Below are 21,988 nucleotides of genomic sequence, written 5' to 3'. Positions count from 1 at the left end.
CGCTCTGTCCCTCCCCTGCACATGTGCTGGTGTGTGAGGACATGCATTCTCTCTCTCTCTCTCTCAAAATAAATAAACTTTAAAAGAAAAAAAAAAAAGAAATGTGACTGCAAAACCAAGGTCTTGCCTATGAGATGACTCTAACAGTCAAAATATTTGGTGTAATCTCTCCATTAACATGCTATAAATTACCAAATCCAATGAAATAATCTAATTTTTATTGTATTAATTGAGTTTAAAACAGACGGACTCCACAGACAGACAATGAACAAAAAGCTGTTTTGTTAATATCTGGAGGGTAGGTGGGTAGGGTTCTTGCCCACAAAAATGCTATTTATTCCTAAAGTTGCCAAAAACCAACAAGGATTCACTGATGGAGAGTAAAAAGGGAAAGTAGGCTATTATTTTATTATTTTATTTTATTTTTATTTTATTTTATTATTTTATTTTATTTTAGAACAGAGGAGGAGTTTGGAGGAATAAAGGAATAGCTAGGACACACCCCAAATGTCCTTTCTTCTAACTCCAGGGGATAGGAGTCCCTTTCTCCCAAACACCCTGTCCCCATTCTCCACATCCAGTTTCTATTTGGGGAGGGTGGGGACAGCATGGGAAGAAAGGCATAGTATGACTGTCCCTGGGAAGGAGAGGAAGCTGAAGATGGTCCCCTTTTCCACATATACTCACAATACTCATCTCCCAGGAAACAGAGATGGAAAGCTGAGACAAGCATGTCCTTCCCCATCCCTGGTTTTTAAGAAGAAAGGGTTAGTGTTGGGAGCCAAGCAGATCATGGGCATCAGGTCAGTAGGAGAATTGTTGCTCTATTATTCTGATCAATTATAAAGAGAATCACTAGACTCTAAGGTGCATTAGGATAAGACCCTCTGTGTCCACAGGATCTCAAACTATCTTATACAAATTAGGCACTCAAATAATGTTAATAAATAATCATGTGTCAACCACACTCAAATTTTTAAAATAATTAATCATTAAACCTGTAAAACTTACAACTGAAACATGTATTGAAAACCTGTAACATACTGAATCAACATGACCATTATTTCCATTTATTCAGTCTGGGATAGAGAAAATGGGTGAGTCCAGGCCGAGGAAGATGCCAGTTTCATTTCTTTTCTGAAGTCCCTGAGCTGTGGTAGCTAAAAACAAGTATTATCAGCCAGAGTAATAGCTACCTTTCTCCTGTCTTCAGAGATTCTTTTCTCTAACAGCCAAAAGTCTACCCTATGTTCAAGGTTCAAGTCAAATGCCATCTCCCCTAAGAAGTATTCCTAAGGATCCCTAAGGCTCCCTCAGTGTGCACTACCCTCAGTACTCTGATGACATTTTGCTTAAGCATTTATCACATTCTGACGATATTACTGACTGGAAATTCCCCTGAAGGATTTTCTTTTGAAGTCTTAATCTTTCCTATACATTCACAAATCAATAAACATTTGTTGAATTTAATTTTTCAGTCAGCAGCTGGTTTCCATTCCTCTTCAAAGGTCATCCATTAACCAAACACTTATAAACTGCTGACTCCAATAACCTCCTTTTGGCCTTCATTCCATCCGCAATAACTAGGAACTGTCTGCAACTTAAAACTGTTTCTACATGAAGGTGTGCTCTAAATCCCTAACTACTTTACAGATTCACATAAAATAGAACCTGTTCAAAATTAGGGCGTGTATGCACATAAATTTCCTAATTGTATGTCAGTGTTATTTTTCATTGCATCAATTTCTTTACAAAACAAGTAATGAGAAAAAAAAAAAACTATTAAGTTACCAAACATCAGCAATACAAGAATAAATAGACACAGAGTACACATCCTCAAAGAACTTACAGTCTAGCTGGGATATTAGACATATATAAACAAGAATCCACTTAAATTCACCAAGTGTTAAGTGTTGCCGCAATTATCCACAGTTCATAAACAGTTAAATATTGGTTGAATTTAATTACTCATCCAGTCAAGAGCTGTCTTCCTTCCATGCCTCTTCTCAGAGGTCAATCATATGGACCACTGACCTGTAAACTGCTGGATTCAAAACACAGCAACAACTCACCGATACATAAATGGCAGTAAAGAGAGGACATCCAGAACTGACGGGCCAGAAAAGACTTCTAGAAATATTATTTGTGAACTGCATTTCGAAGGATGAGTGTTGGTTTGGGGGGAAAAGAATCTATAAGATCAGTGTTTCTTCTGCTCTCTTGCTTCCACAAGGTTCATCTTAAGTTTCCAAAATGTCTCCTTTCTAGAGCTCAGGTAACAGACCAAGGCATTTAAAAGTCCTTAGTATATATTTCATCCTCTAGTCTTTTTTCAAATTTATCATATGTAGAATGATGTTTAATCAATCAGTAGTTGATGGGCTACTATCAAAAGCTTTAGAGTTTTTATTTTTAATAACCCAAAACTAGAAACAACACAAATGTCCATTGACAGGTGAATGCATAAACATCCATACAATGAAATACTACTCATCAATAAAAAGTATTGCACTATTAATATACACAAAAACATAGATGAATCTCAAAAAAAATTGTGCTAAATTAAAGAAGTCAGATTTTTTTTTAAGAGTACATAATACAGGAGCACCTGGGTGGCCCAGCCAGGTAAGCATCTGACTCCTGATTTTGGCTCAGGTCATGACTTCGTGGTTCATGACTTCAAGCCCCATGTCGGGCTCTGTGCAGAGATCCTGCTTGAGATCCTCTCTCTCCCTCTCCCTCTGTCCCTCCCCCACTCATGAGCATGTGCTTTCTCTCTCTCTCTCTCTCTCTCTCAAAAATAAATAAACTTAAAAAAAAAGAGTACATAATATAAAATCACATTTACATAAAATTCTACAAAATGAAAACTAGCTGCAGTTTAGTGCCTGAGGAAAAAAGGGTTGAGAAGAGAAGGACTACACTGAGTAGGAGGAAGATTTTGGGGGGAAATGGATACATACACTATCTTGACTATGGTGATAGTTTCCCAGAGGTACACAAATGCCAAAAAACTATCAAATAGTATACGTTACATATAAGCAGTTTTGAAGATAATGTATACCACAGCAATGTTTAATAGTAAAAAGGGGGGAAGAATTTAAATGTCCATGTAGTTGATGGGTTGCTAAACAATACATTCACCAATGAAACAACAGAATATTACACAACCGTTTAAAAGAAAAATGTTAATGGCAGTGGACACACTTCTACTTCATTTACAGGCAAAAATGTAATTTTTATATAGTCATTTGATAATCAGCAAAATCAAAAATATTTCCAACTCTACAGAAAAAGTAGTTAGATATCATCCAATTTTAGAAGAGATAAGGGATATTAAAGATCTGGTCTAATGCCTTCATTTTATACATAGAAACTGAGACCTATTTACTTGCATAAAAAAAGTAAGACCTTCCCATAAGGTCACAAAGCTATTCTAGTGCATCATCTTGATTTCCCTTCTACTCCACTCTCATACACATGGCATGCCTCAGTTCTCTGACACATTACCTCTTGTGCTTTCTCCCTACCACGTCTGTCACTAACTTGTATGATCCTGACCAAATGAATTAAACCCTGAAACCATTTTAACTAGTTGATCTACAAGGCCACCTTTAAACCCATATTCTAACACTCCCTAAGCTGCTGAAACCAAAAACAGCGACATCAATGAATTCTTAGTGTAATATCTGAATATAAATAGGCAAGAAAGCAAGACTGCTTATGCAGATTATCTAATTTACAAATTTACAAGCCATGAACAAGGGATTAAGTGGTACTCTGACCCTTGTCATAACTGTTCACACTTCTATGTACTAGAAGAAAGTGCTTTTTACTACTAAGTACCGAATTGAACAAGTGTGAATTTAAGATGATAAATACATGTGGTTATCACCACCACATCGGAGTATCAAAGCGACTGGAGAAGTTATTAAATATTTTCACTGAAAACTGTGCCTATGTTCTTGTACCACCTCAGAAGCCATTCCCTAAGGTTCTCCAGAACAGCAATATCATTCTCCATGGTGGCTTCATAGATTTATGCCAACAGGTGCAAAAACAGTATTAAAAGAAGAGTAACCAAATTCTCATCAGAATACCTACCCAAAGTTGGTATACCCAAAGGTGGTATACCTCACAGGTCATTTGCTTCTGCTGAGAATAACACACACACACACACACACACACACACACACACGGACACACGGACACTAAGTTCACTCAAGCATGTACACAGTGATCTAAATAATCACACAGTAATTAAGTTGTGAAAATAAATTATTAGGACTTAAGAAAATTCTGTGAAAATAATAACATACATTAAAGGAAAATCTTTCCCTTTTATTTTTTTTAAAATTATTATTTTTTTAACATTTATTTATTTTTGAGACAGAGAGAGACAGAGCATGAACGGGGGAGGGGCAGAGAGAGAGGGAGACATAGAACCGGAAGCAGGCTCCAGGCTCTGAGCCATCAGCCCAGAGCCCGACGCAGGGCTCGAACTCACGGACCACGAAATCGTGACCTGAGCTTAAGTCGGATGCTTAACCGACTGAGCCACCCAGGCGCCCCAATCTTTCCCTTTTAATTAGTCATAAAGTAGAATATCCTTTGCTAAATATATTGAGGAGAGAATCTGGCTTATAACCACAAAAGTTGCTCATTTTAGAGAGGCTTACAGATTTCAGAAAAGCCCCAGAAATCCTTGGAGTAATGTTAGAATTGACAGTTTTTTACCTTGAGTGAAGCAGAAAAGCACACGGTTAAGAATACAAGATCCATAATAAAGTGACATGTTTTCTAAGCCTTAAGTTTCTTCATATATAAAGTTGTGGAGCGGGGACTATGTGTGCCTATTATACTTGATAGTGTAATTATGAGGATTAAATGAAATAATGCAAGAAAAAAACTTTATATAGCACCAGGCATACATCAAACAGTAATAACTGTTCTTACTACTATTATTAGTACTATAACCTTAATTATTCTACTCAGAAAGGTTAAAGACTCAATTAAAAGGGAAGGGCACCTGGGTGGCTCACTCTGTTAAGGGTCAGACTTCCGCTCAGGTCATGATCTCACAGTTTGTGGGTTCGAGCCCATGTTGGGCTCTGTGCTGACAGCTCACAGCCTGGTTCAGATTCTGTGTCTCCCTCTCTCTCTCTCTCTCTCTCTCTCTGCCCCTCCCCTTTCATTTTCTCTTTCTCTCCCAAAAAATAAACATTAAAAAAAGAGAGCCAATTAAAAGTGAATGATCTGTCCTGTAGAAAAGGAGTAAGCTAACTACAGGCTGCTGCACACTTGAATCCTTTGGTTTGGCATGCAAGCTAAGGAAAGTTTTTACATTTTTAAATGGTTGAAAACATTCGAACAAAATCACTCTTGACATTACTATTTGTAAGCTCTAATCCCACTATTGGTATATAATAAGAAGAATGTGAAAAAGCATGAACATATATTTTAATTGGATAAATAAAAAATAAGAGCTGAAACCAATGGTAAAGTTAAATGCCAAAAAAGAATAGAAAACTCAGTCACATCCAATTTCACTGATCCTACAAGCTAACTCATTATCTTTGGGGAAAAAGAAAGGTTGACATAAAGGAAGATATTTGGAAGTTACTGTAAGATGCAAAGGGGAAAAATGCAATTATAGGACAGGAAGAAATAAAAGTGCAAAAAAAGAGCAGAATATGCTTAACCTACATACAAACAGAAAAGAGGAGGGAAATGAGAGAGAAGACGCAATAACAGAAATCATAAAAGGCAGAACAAACACAGTATAGGGTGCTTATGGGGAAGTATAAATCAGCAAAAGATAACATTTGATTATAACACAATTAAAAACATGAGTTCAAAATCTGTCCATTATTCTCTTCCTCTCCCTCCTTTCCCAAAAGGTCTTGTTTGATTTTGAGAAATTATAAGGAAAATGTTTCAAGATTTCATTAAGTATCTATAAATAATCTGCTCCAGAGATTAAATAATGTTTGGTATGTTTTAAGGAGCAAAAGAAACAGAAACCACAGCTGAAGAATTTATATACCCTGATAGAAAAGGGAACCTGCAAGAAGATTAAATTACCAAAAAATTACAAAGTAACACACAAATCAAGTATATCGTAATTCTGTTGGAAGAAAGGAAGGCAGAGGAATTCATATTCCAACATGTGAAGAGGACTGTAGCTTAGAGCTTGAGAAGCGTCTGAAATACCAGGAGGGAGAACTGGAAAAGGAATCAAAGAGGGATGAATAAAAATATAGCCAAGTAGCATTAATGAATTTGTGAGTTAGCAAGTAGCTAAAGTCATAAATGCATCCCATCTAGAATAATTATGTTATTTTCTGTAACAATCCAGCATCAGCGATAACAAGCAGCTGGAGAGACTGAAAAAGTATGGAAACTGTCAGAGCTGATAGAGCAGAAAGTCAAGATGGTTAGGCTTTCCAATACATTATTAGGAGTGAGAATGAAATTACTGATAATAAATTTCTGGCTGTAGAATGGAAAACGAAGCCAGAAGGAAGGTACCAAGTTAGGAAAATAGGCAAAAATTAAGAGGCTAGTCTAATTATAGTCAAAAATAAAATATAAGTATTCAAGAGGCATTATAAATTACAGGAATGTATTTCTGCATTATTTCATGAAAGCATTCTTGTGATTAGATGACCATGAATATATGGACAATGGTAAAATTAAAAGGAGAAGTCTAAGCACATTTTCTACTTTGAAAATGTAAAACAAGGACTCTCCTGACAAATTACCATCATATAAAGACCATGGTAGAGGACAAAATCTAACATGATAGACCTTCAGTCTTACCAAGCTAAAGTGAAATCATTATTTCAAGATTCCAAAAAGAAATATTCAAAGGATTTAGATATTACCAAATACCTAAAATATTCCTTAAACACTATACAAATATCCACCTTGAAATTTATATAAGAAGATAATGATACTTCAGTAGGCCACACACACAAAGGCATTATAGCATTAAATGACTGGCTGATATCAGAATATAGAATTTCCAGTTCAATCACTGTTGTTGACTCATAGTTCATATAGAATTGGTTGTATCATATCAACAAAGTAGGAACGGCACGGACTGACAAGGAAATCACCTCTTTATAACAGATCTATTTTTCATTAAGTTGAGACTTTGGCTGTGAAACTATTTTCACCTCAGACTTTGTATGTCTCACATACGTTTAACTATTTATATGCCTCTTTGCGAAAGGCTACTTGATAAAATTTAAGTACTTACTAATATCATCTTCATGATAAATGACAGAATGAAAAGGTAGAGTTCGGTCTTTAATATATCTCTCTGCTGGCTCAACATAAAATGTGCCACTACGAGTCTGGATGAATCCTTCAAATCTTCCATCAATAACAGACCCATGGCTAAAACTTCCTTCTTCACCTATTAATGAAAGGAACAAACTCTTGAAAAGTTAATTTGCAGGTAAATGTTAAATTCATTCTCCTTTAAAAAGTCATTCTTATACATTTTAAAAATGTGAATACAAATTTATTGGGGAAACTAATTTTCACATAAAATATATCAAGCTGAATCTGAGATGTGTACAGCAACTAGTACTTAGTTAAAATCTAAACAGTTAACTAGACAACAACAATCAGAAATAGAACATCTATCTCTCCTTGGCAATCATATTCCCAGCACCTAAGCATAGTGCCTGGCAAGCATTCAACAGTCACTCAATAAATAATTGTTACATTAACTCAAACTCAGAAAGAGGCAAGCAGATCCACTGATACAATATGTACTTTCAAAATAAAGATATTAAATAATCTTTTGGGTTTTTGCTCTAATTACATAAGCAAAAATTTCTTTTCCCACCTGATATAATCTGCATGAGACTTTTGGCATCCTTTTTTTATAAATACATTTTTTAAATAAGAAAGTCTCAAATATTTCAGAAGTAGTTTGAACAAAAAGTAATCCAATACTTTTTAAGATACTAGATTTGTAATACTGTCCCATCAATTATACTTCTCTAGTGAAAGAAAATATGGGATTAAAAAAAAAGGTATTCTGAGATATTCACAAAGAAAAGCTGAGCACCAACCGTCACATGACAAAAAGAAGTGGAAGTAGGAAGATGGTGCTTAAAAGTTAAATTTACCTGTTAAAATTTTCTCACTAAAATAAGTATCAGGCTTTCCACAATTTCTAAACTGTAGATTAACATTAATTAACTGACTGTGAATTAACTAAGGACTAAAGCTAAGAACCCAAGACACTGGTATTTTAAATGACATGATTTCTATCTGCAAACTTATTTATTAGTCTTGTACTTTTCTTAGCCATCGCCTAGCAAAGAATTGCAGACACTAAATTATCTTCTCAGAAAGATAAATAGGGAATAGAGAATAGTAGAAAACTATAGTTTGAAACTGAAAGTCTAGACTGACAGAAAAACACTTTCCTTTGTTTACAAAATTACAAGAGTACAAAAAACTTTCATTAACCAACTTTCATCTACAAGTGAGAATTTGTAAGTATAGAAATGCCTCATTTGTCTGGCATAATAAAAAAAAATTAGAAACAGTTTTAAAAACTTAATTTTTCATCACGTTATGATTTTGAGCAGAAATCTATTACATAGAAATGAAATTTAACTTTCAGTCAACTGTCTTAATAACAGAGAGTTATCTGATTTATCAATATACAATTATAATACTACTTTGATCCTCTCTAATCCCTCCAGAAGACTTTGACTGTTTTTCCCACACTACTAAACTGTCAAATGTAACTTTCTCTTGGGTGAAGTGTGCTCCCCATCCCCACAGTACCTTTTTAATCAGCTGTAGTAAGAGAAATTTGCTAGAACTGTAAACACAGCAAACAAATTCTGAGAAAGGAAGGCCCTGAATGGATTTTCCTATGCATAACTTTGTCACATTATTTTTGGCTGTTAAGATGATCTTTACAGTTTTCCTTTAGATTTTTCCTCTTTTCTTATAAAACACAACCAATTTCTTGCTTGAAAGATTAGAAAATTATAAAAGCCATTAAAAAATTTTTTCAAACTAACAGTTTGTAGGTACTGAGAATCAAAACATCATACCTTTCAGAAACGAGGCACTATATAATTCAATATTAAAAATACATGAAAAGATAGATCCAAGGGTTACTTCATTCTTCAAAGACCATTATCCTTCATGATATACTTAAATCTACAAATCTCCTCAGGATCTCTCTCCCACCATTCTGTTTTTTGTTTTTTAAATATAATTTATCGGCAAATTGGCTAACATACAGTGTGTAAAGTGTGCTCTTGGTTTTTTATCCCACCTTTCTGAAATATATGTCTATACCTCAAAATACATGTATTTCCTTGTGTAGAAAAAACTGAAGAAAGGAATTCTTCTAAGGTTCAACTTACCATAAATATGTCCAGTGTAAATATGAGAGGTATCATAATCAAGTACTTTATTTGATGTTTCTACTTTAAATTCATTACTGAAAAGGGATGTATCCCTCTTCATCCGTAGGTTGAAATGTCTGCAAAACAGAGAAGAAACGGGAAAAAATGAAATTAAAAGGACCTAAATTTTAAACAATTTTTTGGTTAAATTTTTGGTCTGCAAAATATAAACTGTTTCACACAATTTTTCTACTTGGGAAATATACTGTCCAAGATTTCTCTTATAAAAATTTTGCTCTAAAATTCAATCTAGTTGTTATGACACAAATCTAAATTATATTCAATTAAACAGTAACTGTCTAGGATATATTAAAGAATGAATGTGTCTATAGGCTGATTCCTACGTGGTAAAAACAAGTTAATTCCAACAGCAACTAAGTTGCTTGGACATAAAAACACGTTTCTAGACCCAATTACTATTATTCACCACTACCTGCCTTCTCTCTTTAGTTATTCTTCAATGTTGCCATTTCCCCCTACTCTTCACAACTCAAATAATACATTAAAAACTGGCACCTACATTAATGACTTCTCAGAAAAGCAAGTATGCATGCTCTTTCTCTTACACACACACACACACACACACACACACACACACACGCACGCACACATACAAAAGCACAGCTTTCAACTCATATTTTTTCCTTGGACTTTTAATTCTTCTGTCATTAGATCTTCCTCCGTTCAATTTGAGAAGCCCAAAAGACCATGATATTAGCTGAAATCATACTCAATTGTCCTCTATAGACTAACAAGAAAGACCAAAATATTGAGGTGAAAATAAAGAATCTAGGGTTGAGTCAAACTTGAAATCAAATCTTATGTCTAAAATCTACTAGCCAAGGATTGCAGTCTGTCAAATGAAGATAATACATTCTATCTTGTAAAACTTTTTTAAGGGCTACACAGTACCCGGCACATAGGAGATGTATAATAAATGGCAACTAATTAGCTATCATTACTAAACTCTTAAAAGTATATCAAGTCTCTTTTATAACTGTCATAAAAGTCTGCACATAGCACAATTTCTACTCAATGAATCTGAACCAAAGTGTTCAATTAGCAAGTGCCAAATGTTAGTAGGATATGGAGTAACTAGAACTCTCCCACATGGCTGGTAGAAGTACAAAATGGTGAAATCACTTTGGAAAACTGGCACTTTTTTTTTAAGTTAAACATATGAAAACCCTCTGACCCACAATTCTATCCCAAGAGAAATGAAAGCAAAAGTCCATAAAAACAAATTGGACACAAATGCCCATTGCAGTTTTGTAATAGACCAAAACTGGAAATAACCCAAATGTCTATCAACAAGTAAAGAGATAAAGACTGTGACTTATTCATACAATGGCAAACTACTCAGCAATAAAAAATATCGAACTACTAAAAAATACACACTTTTGTGAAGACATAAAAGAACATATATAGTATAAGTCCATATATATGTAATCCAGAATAGGCAAAAAGCTATCTATACAGAAAGTGGACTGGTGGTTGCCTGGGGTAGAGAGACACTAAGGGTAAAGGCAGATGAAGGAACTTTTTGCTATGATGAACAGGTTCTATATCTTAATTTGAATGGCAGTTACACAAGTATATAAATTTGTCAAAACCTAACTCACACTATTCACATGAAATAAGTACTGCTGACCTTTGAACAACATGGGTTTGAAGTGCCTGGGTCCACTTATACATAGAATTTTTTCCATAAATACAGTACTGTACTGCTTTCTTAATAACATTTTTTCTCTAGCTTACTTTAAGAATACAGTATGTAATACATATGACATACAAAATATGTGTTCATCAACAGTGTATATAACCAGTAAGGCTTCCAGTCAACAAGAGGCTATCAGTAGTTAAGTATTGGGGGAGTCAAAGGTGTACATGGGTTTTTGACTGCGTCGGAGGGTTGGTGTCCCAAACCCCACACTGTTCAAGGGCCAACTGTGTATTTTATTTTATGTAAATTATACTTCATGCTCACTTTGGCAGCACATATACTTTAAAAAAATGTAAATTATACTTTAATAAAATTTATTGTAAAGAAAACCTCACTTTTCAAGTAAGTATGGTCAACACAGTATACTTATTAGCTTCAGAAAGAGTGTCCCTTTTTCAACTTTATATTTTCTTTAATTTCATGTCAACTGTGGCACTCTTTTATTTTGAGGCTGTACTCATTTTTTTACTTGCCTAAAACTCTCACGAAACCACTCCTAAAGCTTCTCAGGTGTGGTTTCAAGGACTCTACACTAGGAAAAGCATCCTTAGAACCTTAAGCTTTCAATCTCCTGCCCCCAATAATCAACAAAGCCAAACAAAGTTAAAAATAGACTATCGTGAATAAACAGGAATCCTGCCTGAATTCTTGCTGCACATTGTCTTTTCATAAGATTATTTTTGCTAACTGACAGGAAATTCTTGAATGTATATGCAGGTGTAAATATATACATTATTTTTAAAGGATCACAGTACTCTGAAAAACCATTAACTTATCATTATACATATTTTTAATTCACTGTACAATTACTATCTGAAAACGAGCACTTTTGTTAAAGAGACTAAAACACTAAATGTCCAACGGCTTAATATATTTATCATTCAGGATTTATTATTCAGCAAAACTGTTATGCCCTAAAACTGTTATAAACAGAGCATATTCTATATGCAAAAAAGGGAAGATATAAGCTTCAGAAAGACATTTAAGTTCAATATAAGAACAATCTATGCTACACTCCCTACCCCTAAAAAATAGTTCTACATCACTTAAAATGTCTAAGCACATAGCAAATATAGAGGGATGTTGTAATACAATTTAAGAACACTTAGGGGCGCCTGGGTGGCTCAGTCGGTTAAGCAGCCGACTTCGGCTCAGGTCATGATCTCACGGTCGGTGAGTTCGAGCCCCGCGTCGGGCTCTGTGCTGACAGCTCAGAGCCTGGAGCCTGTTTCAGATTCTGTGTCTCCCTCTCTCTGACCCTCCCCCATTCATGCTCTGTCTCTCTCTGTCTCAAAAATAAATAAACGTTAAAAATCAAAAAAAAAAAAAAAGAAGAACACTTAAAGCAGGTACCTTCCAACCCTGATATTGACAGCATAAGAAAATCATCTCACATGTACAAAATATTGTTCTCCATATTGATTTAAATTGGACTAAATCGTATATAAAATCAGTTCTCAATTACCCATGCATAGTCAGTCAGGTCATGATCTCACAGTTCGTGAGATAGAGCCCCACATCAAGCTCTGTGCTGATACCACAGGAGCCTGCTTGGGATTCTCTCTCTCTCTCTCTCTCTCTCTCTCTCTCTCTGCCCCTTCCCCGCTCACATGTGCACATGTACACACACACACACTCTCTCCCCCCCCCCAAATAAATAAATAAATAAATAAATAAATAAATAAATATTTTGAAAAATCAAGCATGTATCAACAAAAGAGGAAACGGAATGACAGTGAGGCTGAAAGGCAGGCAAATGGTAGAAAGAAGCCAAACTGAGTTAAAGTTTGTCACAATCTATGAAACAGATTAACTATGAATAAATAATCAGAAGCTGGGCATAATTTATTCCATTAACTAAGCCACTGAATTCAAATTCCTTAATTTTAATTCTACTACCATCAGTTTAATATATATCTTTATGCTATTTTAATATTTCTATGAATTATAAATTCTTTGCCACCTCTGTATTAAACATAATACAAAATAGTAATAATTAAATACATTCTACTTTCCAGTTTTTCAGTAAGCCCTGAATAAAAAACTATCTGAAAACTTGGCTTTTAGTTGTTTAAACTTTTGGCTCAAAGGCCAGAAAAAGTATAGTGAACACTGCCTTATAAAGTCATTATACTCTGGAAAAACAGTTTGATGATTCATCAGAAGTTCCTAGAATGACCCTAATATTTTCCTAATGTTCCTAATATGACCCAGCAATTCTTCTTCAAGGTATACAGCCAAAAAACTTAAAATCGGGGACTCAAACAGATTCTTGTACACCAATGTTTATAAGAACATTATTCACAATAGCAAAACATGGAAACAACCCAAATGTCCCCCAGCAGATGGATTAAAAAGTGTATGTATAAGTGGTATAAACGCACAATGGATTATTCAGCCTTAAAAAGGAAAGAAGCTCTGATATATGCTACAACATGGATGAACCTTGAAAGCACTTTGCTACGTCAAACACAAAAGGACAAAGATGGCATGACTCCATTTATGGAAGGTACCTAGAATAAGTAAATTCCTAGACATAGAAGGTAGAATAGAGGTTACCAAAGACTGATGAGAAGGCAGAGAGGGGGAATTAGTTTGATAGGTATAGAGTTTCTGTTTGAAAAGATGAAAAAGCTATGAAAAGGGATAATGGTGGTAGTTGCACAACACTATGAATGTACTTAATGCCACTGAACTGCATACACTTAAAAATGGTTTTGTCAGGGCGCCTGGGTGGCTCAGTCGGGAAAGCGTCCGACTTCTTTCAGGTCATGATCTGGCGGTTTGTGAGTTCAAGCCCCATGATGGGCTCTGTGCTGACGGCTCAGAGCCTGGAGCTTACTTCAGATTCTGTGTCTCCCCTTCCCTCGGCCCCTCCCATGCTCATGCTCTGTCTGTCTCTGTCTCTCAATAATAAATAAATGTTAAAACTTTTTTTTAATGGTTTTGGGGCGCCTGGGTGGCTCAGTCGGTTAAGTGTCTGACTGCGACTCAGGTCATGATCTCATGGTTCGTGAGCTCGAGCCCCACATCAGACTCTATGCTGACAGCCTGGAGCCTGCCTCAGATTCTGTGTCTCCTTCTCTCTCTGCTCCTCGCCCCTCACACTCTGTGTGTGTCTCTCTCTCAAAAATAAATAAACATTAAAAAAAATTTTATTTTTAAAAAATGGTTTTGTGGAGGGGTGCCTGGGTGGCTCAGTCGGTTAATCATCCAACTTTGACTCAGGTCATGATCTCGCAGTTCATGAGTTCGAGTCCGCAACAGGCTCTGTGCTGACAGCTCGGTACCTGGAGCCTGCTTCAGATTCTGTGTCTCCCTCTCTCTCTCTGCCCCTTCCCTGCTCAGTCTCTCTCTCTCTCTTAAAAAATAAACATAAAAAAAAAAAAAAAGCCGAACTAACACATGCTGAGTGCTATAGTGGTCTTAATGTAGTATTACCAGCCTCTGTGAACAAATCGTCTTTTAAAACCTGAACAGATCTGAACAAATAAGATAATAAAGAGACAAAAATATAATATTATTTAACTTTCACTGAATATATTTTAATAGTAGCATAAGAAATTTTCTTTATTAATGCTTAAGCCACTTTTAAGATAAGACTAAACTGTCCCCTTTTACTATGTTTCTTTCAGTAAATTTAATTTTCTTATTATTATTATAGCACACTGTCATCAAAGATAAACTTTAAATTTAAAAACATGGGAAAAAAAAGATAAACTTTAGATTTTCTTTGGGAGGGAAGATGCTCTGTATAAAGAACATTATCTGCACCTGGGATGTTCTTCTACCCTCAGATTGAACCACTATATTGATTCTACAGATCAACAGTATTTTGTCTCTCATCTTAATTATACTAGTTCCACCGGAATTCTTTCTTGGCTTTCCTCTTACAGTAAAAATGTAAAGAATGGAGTGAAATTACAGGAGGGCAAAATCAGTTAACAAATGACAGTAATTAAAAAAAACATAAACAGGTCCCAATTCTCTACCTTCTGTGCTTTGAAGATATAGCTGTACCAAATGGTTTTCCTTTCTAGGCTTTAGAAAAGCACTCTATATCTAAACCAAATAAATAGAGGTACCAGAACCACCTTAGGTGCAGAACAACAAAATAAATTTTGTTTAGGATACAATTCTATAAAAGTTTCTGGAAGATCATGTACCTTCTACATCTGTGTATACAGAAATACCTTTCCTGTAGATTACAACAGTTACAACATTAAGAATACTGAGTAAAAAGAAGCTACCTTTTTCCATATGATTGCTATTTTGACTAAAGAGAGTATGGCCTTGATTCTCAGAAGAAAATAACAATGGATAAAAGGTATATCCCTTGAACTGAAGTCATACTAGGACAAAAAGCCTCAAATAATGAAGTACCATAACAACATAGAGAAGAAACTTAAAAGCAAAAGCCTTGCTTAAAAGTGTGTCAGTGTAGGGGCACCTGGGTGGCTCAGTCAGTTAAGTGTCACACTCTTGGTGTTCAGCTCAGGTCATGATCTCATGGTTTGAGGGATTGAGTCCTGTGTTGGGCTCTGCACTGACAGCGTGGAGCCTGCTTGGGATTCTCTCTCCCCTCTCTAGCTCTTTCTCTGTCCCTCCCCTCTCCCACTTTCTCTCTCTCAATAAATAAATAGACTTTAAAAAAAAAAAAAAGTATGTTCGTGTAATCCAACAGTCTCAGGGACTAGGACTCTCATCATGAATAGAGGTCTATCATGTCTGAGTGAAAACAGACCTATGGTACACCTGGCTCAATGACTCCTAGAAATAAAACTATACTTCCTAATAAGACATCCCTGATATCTCTGGTTGTATCTCTTTTTGTTGTTGTTGTTTATTTTTTTTTATTTATTTTGAGAAAGAGGGAGAGCACACACATGCACAAAAGAGAGCATGTGCACTCAAGCGTGAAGGAGGGGTTAAAGAGAGAGGGAGAGAGAAGCCCAAGCAGGCTCCTCACTATCAGCCCAGAGCCTGATGAGAGGCTCAATCTCACAAATCATGAAATCATGACCTGAGCCAAAATCAGGAGTCAGACACTTAAGTGACTGAGCCACCCATGTGCCCCATGATCTTTATCTCTTAACATTCACTTTATTCTTTTTTTTTTTGTTTGTTTATTGAGAGAGAGAGCAAGTGAGCGCACAAGCAGGGAAAGGGCAGAGAGAGAGGGAGAGAGAGAATCCCAAGCAGGCTCCATGCTGTCAGTGCAGAGCCTGACACAGGGCTCAATCCCACAAATCATGAGATCATGACCTGAGCCAAAATCAAGAGTCAGATGCTTAGCCAACCAATTGAGACACTCAGGTGCCCCAACAATCACTTTATTCTTAATAAAGATCCTTGAAAGAGTCTCCATAAGTTCCCAATGTTAATATATCACTATGAGTCATATATCCAGTTTACTTCCACTAGTGCACTTTTTGAAATAGAAAAGTCCTTTTTTCAAATGATCTTTAAAATGCCAATATAAAAATCCTTTTTTCAAAAGTCCTTTAAAAAGCATATATATATAAAGGCATATATATTTATCTTATATATATACATATATATAGTGTGTACGTGCGTGTGTGTGTGTGTGTGTATATATGTGTATATATATATAATTTTTTTTTTAAAGGAATAAAATAGAACAGATTGGTAGAAGGGGAAAGGGCATAGTCAGCCCACGGGCACCCCACTGGGCAGTACCTGAGGCAACCACCCCAGAAATTCTAGGGCTATACAGTCTGAAAGACATAGTTTCAGGCTTATTTGTTGATCCTGAGGTAGATAAATTACATTAAATACGCAAAAATACATAAGCTTCTTTGTAAAAAGACAAATATATATAGATCATTAATGTAAGTCTTTCCCATATAAAGAAGAGGCAATCTACCATAATGGCAAGATTATAGAACACAAGACTACATGTATTTTACATTATTTTAAAATAAGTAAATTTATCTACTGGAGAGGATAAAAAGTGTTCTGTAAACCCTTTCTAACTTTATGTAACTACTTCAACCAAATAACTGACAAGCAAAACTACTATATACAGGCATACCTCATTTTTTTTAAGATTTCATTTTTAAGCAATCTCTACACCCAACGTAGGGCCTGAACTCACAAACACTAGATCAAGAGTCGTATGCTCTATCAACCGGGCCAGCCAGGTGTCCCCAAGCATACCTCGTTTATTGTGCTTCACTTTATTATGTTTTGCAAATATTGTGTTTTGTACTAACTGAGGGTCCGTAGCAACCCTGCATCCAACATGTCTACTGGTGCTATTTTTCCAACAGTTTTTGCTCACTTCATATCTCTGTGTCACATTTTGGTAATTCTCACAATATTTCTAACTTTTTCATTATTATTGTATTTGTTATAGTGATATGTGATTAGTGATTACAACTTACTGAAAGCTCATACTGATGCATTTAGTTAGCAATAAAGTATTTTTTAGTGAAGATATGTATATGTTTTTTTAGACAATTCTGCACACTGAACAGACTACAGAGTAGTGTAAACATAACTTTTATATGCACTTGGGAACCAAAAAATTCATTTGATTTGTTTCACTGCAATATTCACTTTACTGCAGTGGTCTGGAACCAAACTTGCAATATCAGATATTTAATATAAATCAAACATGTAAAATCATAAAAATCACCTAAATTTATTAATTTCACAAATCAGATAAGGCTGATTTGACCTAGACCACACAAATAAAATTAGAGCTTGAATCTGAACCAAATTCCTTAATTAATCAACCAATGATCTTTCTACCATATCAAGGTACCATTCTGTGTGTAGGATATACAAGCAAGCTCCAAAATGGCAAAATACAGGACATTTTCCTAGTGAAAGACTGACTTAAAAAGCGTAATCAGGGACACCTGTGTGGCTCAGTCACCTGAGCGTCCCAACTCTTGGTATGATCTCGCAGTCATGAGATCAAGCCCGTGTTGGGCTCTGTGCTTTAAGCATGAAGCCTGCTTGGAATTCTCTCTTTCCGTCTCTCTCCACCAACCCCCTCAAAATAAATAAATAAACATTACCAAAAAAAAAAAAAAAAAAAAAAAGGTGTAATCAGTGGTATTGTTATGCCTAAAAGAAAAATATGTCAATGGAAGGGCATTAAAAGAAAGGGATCAAGACTCGCAGTATACATACAAAGAAAGTGATCAGTATCATGAACTTGATTCTTGATGCTATTCCCTCATTCTGTAATTATTTACTGAGCACTTACTAGGACAAGCACAGTGCTAAGGTGGGAGATACAGGTATGAACAACACAATTCACAGAATACATGATAGTTTACACATGGTTAGTGAGCAGGAAGGAAGGAAGCACGGGAGGAAAGAAAGAAGGTCTTGTAGTGACAAGTGCTATGAGGAAAAGCAAAGAAGAAAAAAAGGACAGAACAGTAAGAGGAAAGAAGGATGTTATTTTACAAAAGGTGCTAGGAAGGGGTGCCTGCTGGCTCAGTTGGTAGAGCATGCAACTCTTGATCTCAGGGTTGTAGGTTCCAACCCCACGTTGAGAACAGAGTTTACTTAAAAATAAAATCTTAAAATAAAAAAAAAAGATGCTAGTAAAGGTCTCTGAATACATAACATTTGAGCAGAGACTTGAATGAAGTGAAGGAGCAAGAGCCACGTGGTTATGCAGGAGAGGTAGGGAAGGGTTTCAGGCAAAGGAACTACAAGCACAAAGACATGCACTGTGTGCTAGAGAAAAATCACTGGGGCTACAGTGGTAAAAAGGAGAAACTTAAAGGAAATAAAGAAAAACAAACCCACCTCAAAGTTAGCAGAAGGAAAGAAATAATAAAGATCAAAACAGAAATCAATGAAACAGGCAATAAAAAGACAATCCAGAAGTTCAGTGAAACAAACAGCTGATTCTTTGAAAAGGCAAACAAACCTTTAGCTGCACTCACCAAGAAAAAAAAGAGGGCTCAAATAAATAAAATTAGAAATGAAAAAGAAGTTACAACTGATACTACAAAAATACTAAGGATCATAAGAGAATACTACACACAATTATATACCAGTAAATTGCACAACCTACGAAAAAATGGATAAATTCCTAAAACATACAATCTTCCAAGACTAAACCATAAAGAAATAGAAAATCTGAATATATCAAATACTAGCAAAGAGACTAAATCAGTAATTAAAAACCTCTAGGACCAGACAGATTCACTGGTGAATTCTATCAAACATTCAAAGAAGATTTAATACCTATCCTTCTCAAACTCTTCCCAAAAAGTATAAAAGGAAGAAACACTTCCAAACTCACTTTACAAGGCCAGCACTGCCCTGACGACAAAACCAGACAAGACTACCAAAAAAAAAAAAAAAAAAAAAGAAAAATTACAGGCCAACAACCTTGATAGATATAGATGCAAAAATCCTCAATAGAGTATTAGCAAACGAATTCAACAATACATTTAAAGGACCACACATTGGAGCGCCTGGGTGGCTCAGTGGATTAAGAATCGAACTCCGGATTTCAGTTCACATCATGATCTCACAGTTCGTGAGTTCAAGCCCCACACTGGACTTTGTACTTATGGTGCGGAGCCTGCTTGGGATTTTCTCTCTCTCTCTCTCTCTCTCTCTCTCTCTCTCTGCTCCTCCCCTACTTTCACTCTCTATCTCAAAAATAAATAACCTTTAAAAAAATAAATAAAATAAAGGATCATACACTATGATCAGGTGAGATTTATTCCAGGAATGCAAGGCTGGATCAACACAAGGAAATCAGTCAACGTGAAACACCACATCAAAAAAATGAAGGATAGGGGCGCCTGGGTGGCGCAGTCGGTTAAGCGTCCGACTTCAGCCAGGTCACGATCTCACGGTCCGTGAGTTCGAGCCCCGCGTCAGACTCTGGGCTGATGGCTCAGAGCCTGGAGCCTGTTTCCGATTCTGTGTCTCCCTCTCTCTCTGCCCCTCCCCCGTTCATGCTCTGTCTCTCTCTGTCCCAAAAAAAAAATGAAGGATAAAAATCATATGGTCACCTCAATAGATGCAGAAAAAGCATTTAACAAAATTCAACATCCATTTATAATAAAAACTCAACGAAATGGGTATAGAGGAAATGTAGTGAAATATAGAGGAAATATAGTGAAAGCCAAGTTTGATAAACTCAGCTAACATCATACTCAGTGAAAAGAAAGCTGAGTCTGATTTGGGCTCAGGTAATGATCTCACGGTTGGTGAGTTTGGGCCCCATGTTGGGCTCTGTGCTGACAGCTTGGAGCCTGGAGCCTACTTCAGATTCTGTGTCTCCCTCTCTGTCTGCCCCTCCACTGCTCGCTGTCTCTCTCTCTCTCTCAAAAATGAAATATATACTTAAAAAATAAATAAATAAAACTGAAAGCTTTTCCTAAAATCAAGACAAGGATGTCTACTCTCACCACTTTTATTCAAAATGGTACTGAAAGTCTTAGCTTCAGCTATCAGACAAAAAAAAAGGAAGAAAGAAACGAAGAGAGAAAGAAAAAGAAAAAGAAAAAGAAAAAGAAAAAGAAAAAGAAAAAGAAAAAGAAAAAGAAAAAAAAAAGAAACAAAGAATCCAAATTGAAAAGGAAGAAGTAAAACTGTCACTATTTGCAAATGACATGATACTGTATATAGAAAACACTTAAGATGCCACCAAAAACTATGAGAACTAAAAAAAATGAGTTAAGTTGCAGGATACAAAATCAATATACAGAAATCTGTTGCATTTCTGTGTGCTAATAACACACTATCAAAGAGAAATTAAGAAAACAATCCCATTGGGACATCTGGGTGGCTCAGTCAGTGGAGCATCTGACTCTTGATTTCAGCTCAGGTCATGATCCCAGGGCCGTGGGATCAAGTCCTATGTGGGCTCAGCGTGAAACCTATTTGAGATTCTCTCTCCACTGCCCATCTCCCCTGCTCACACAGTCTCTATCCCTCTCTCCCTCTAAAATAAAGAAAACAATCCCATTTACAATAGCACCAAAAAGAATAAAATATTTAGGAATAAATTTAACCAAGGAGGTGAAAGACTTGTACACTGAAAACTACAAGATACTGATAAAAGAAGACACAAATAAATGCAAAGATACTCCATAATCATGAATTAGAAGAATTAACTGTTAAAATGTCCATATTATCCAAAGAAATCTACAGATTCTAAGCAATACCTATCAAAAATCTCAATGCCGGGGCGCCTGGGTGGCGCAGTTGGTTAAGCGTCCGACTTCAGCCAGGTCACGATCTCGCAGTCCGGGAGTTCGAGCCCCGCGTCAGGCTCTGGGCTGATGGCTCGGAGCCTGGAGCCTGTTCCGATTCTGTGTCTCCCTCTCTCTCTGCCCCTCCCCCGTTCATGCTCTGTCTCTCTCTGTCCCAAAATAAATAAAAGACGTTGAAAAAAAAATTTAAAAAAAAAAATCTCAATGCCATTTTTCACAGAGCCAGAACAAATAAGGAATCATAAAAGATACCAAGTAGCCAAAGCTATCTTGAGAAAGAACAGAAATTGGAGGTATTGCACTCCCTGACTTCAAACTGTTACAAAGGTATAGTAATCAAAATGGTATGGTACTCGCATAAAAAGAGACACACAGATCAATGAAACAGAATATAAAGGCCAAAAATAAGCCCACACGTATATGGTCAGTTAATTGACACAAAAGAGCCAAGAATATAAAATGAGGAAAGAACAGTTTCTTCAATAAAAAGTGCTAGGAAAATTGGACATCTACATGCAAAGAATGAAACTGGATCATTTCTTTAAGCCAGACACAAAAAATAACTCAAAATGGACTGGAGACTTGAA

At 35.9% G+C, this 21,988-nt stretch overlaps 1 protein-coding gene across 1 annotated transcript in view; it reads right to left on the bottom strand.

The window, feature by feature from the left end:
* ADAM10 (ADAM metallopeptidase domain 10) overlaps positions 1–21,988 on the bottom strand; it is a 137,715-nt gene that overhangs the window by 66,071 nt on the left and 49,656 nt on the right. The window contains exons 3-4 of the mRNA XM_011282902.4: positions 9,411–9,529; positions 7,265–7,423 (exon numbers count right to left, since the gene is read on the bottom strand). Of these exons, the coding sequence (XP_011281204.1) occupies positions 7,265–7,423; positions 9,411–9,529 (278 nt within the window). The remainder of the gene's footprint in view (positions 1–7,264; positions 7,424–9,410; positions 9,530–21,988) is intronic.

The sequence above is a fragment of the Felis catus genome, chromosome B3, assembly GCF_018350175.1.
Source record: "Felis catus isolate Fca126 chromosome B3, F.catus_Fca126_mat1.0, whole genome shotgun sequence".
Classification (NCBI taxonomy): Eukaryota; Metazoa; Chordata; class Mammalia; order Carnivora; family Felidae; genus Felis; species Felis catus.
This window is presented reverse-complemented; position numbering and strand designations above follow the sequence as displayed.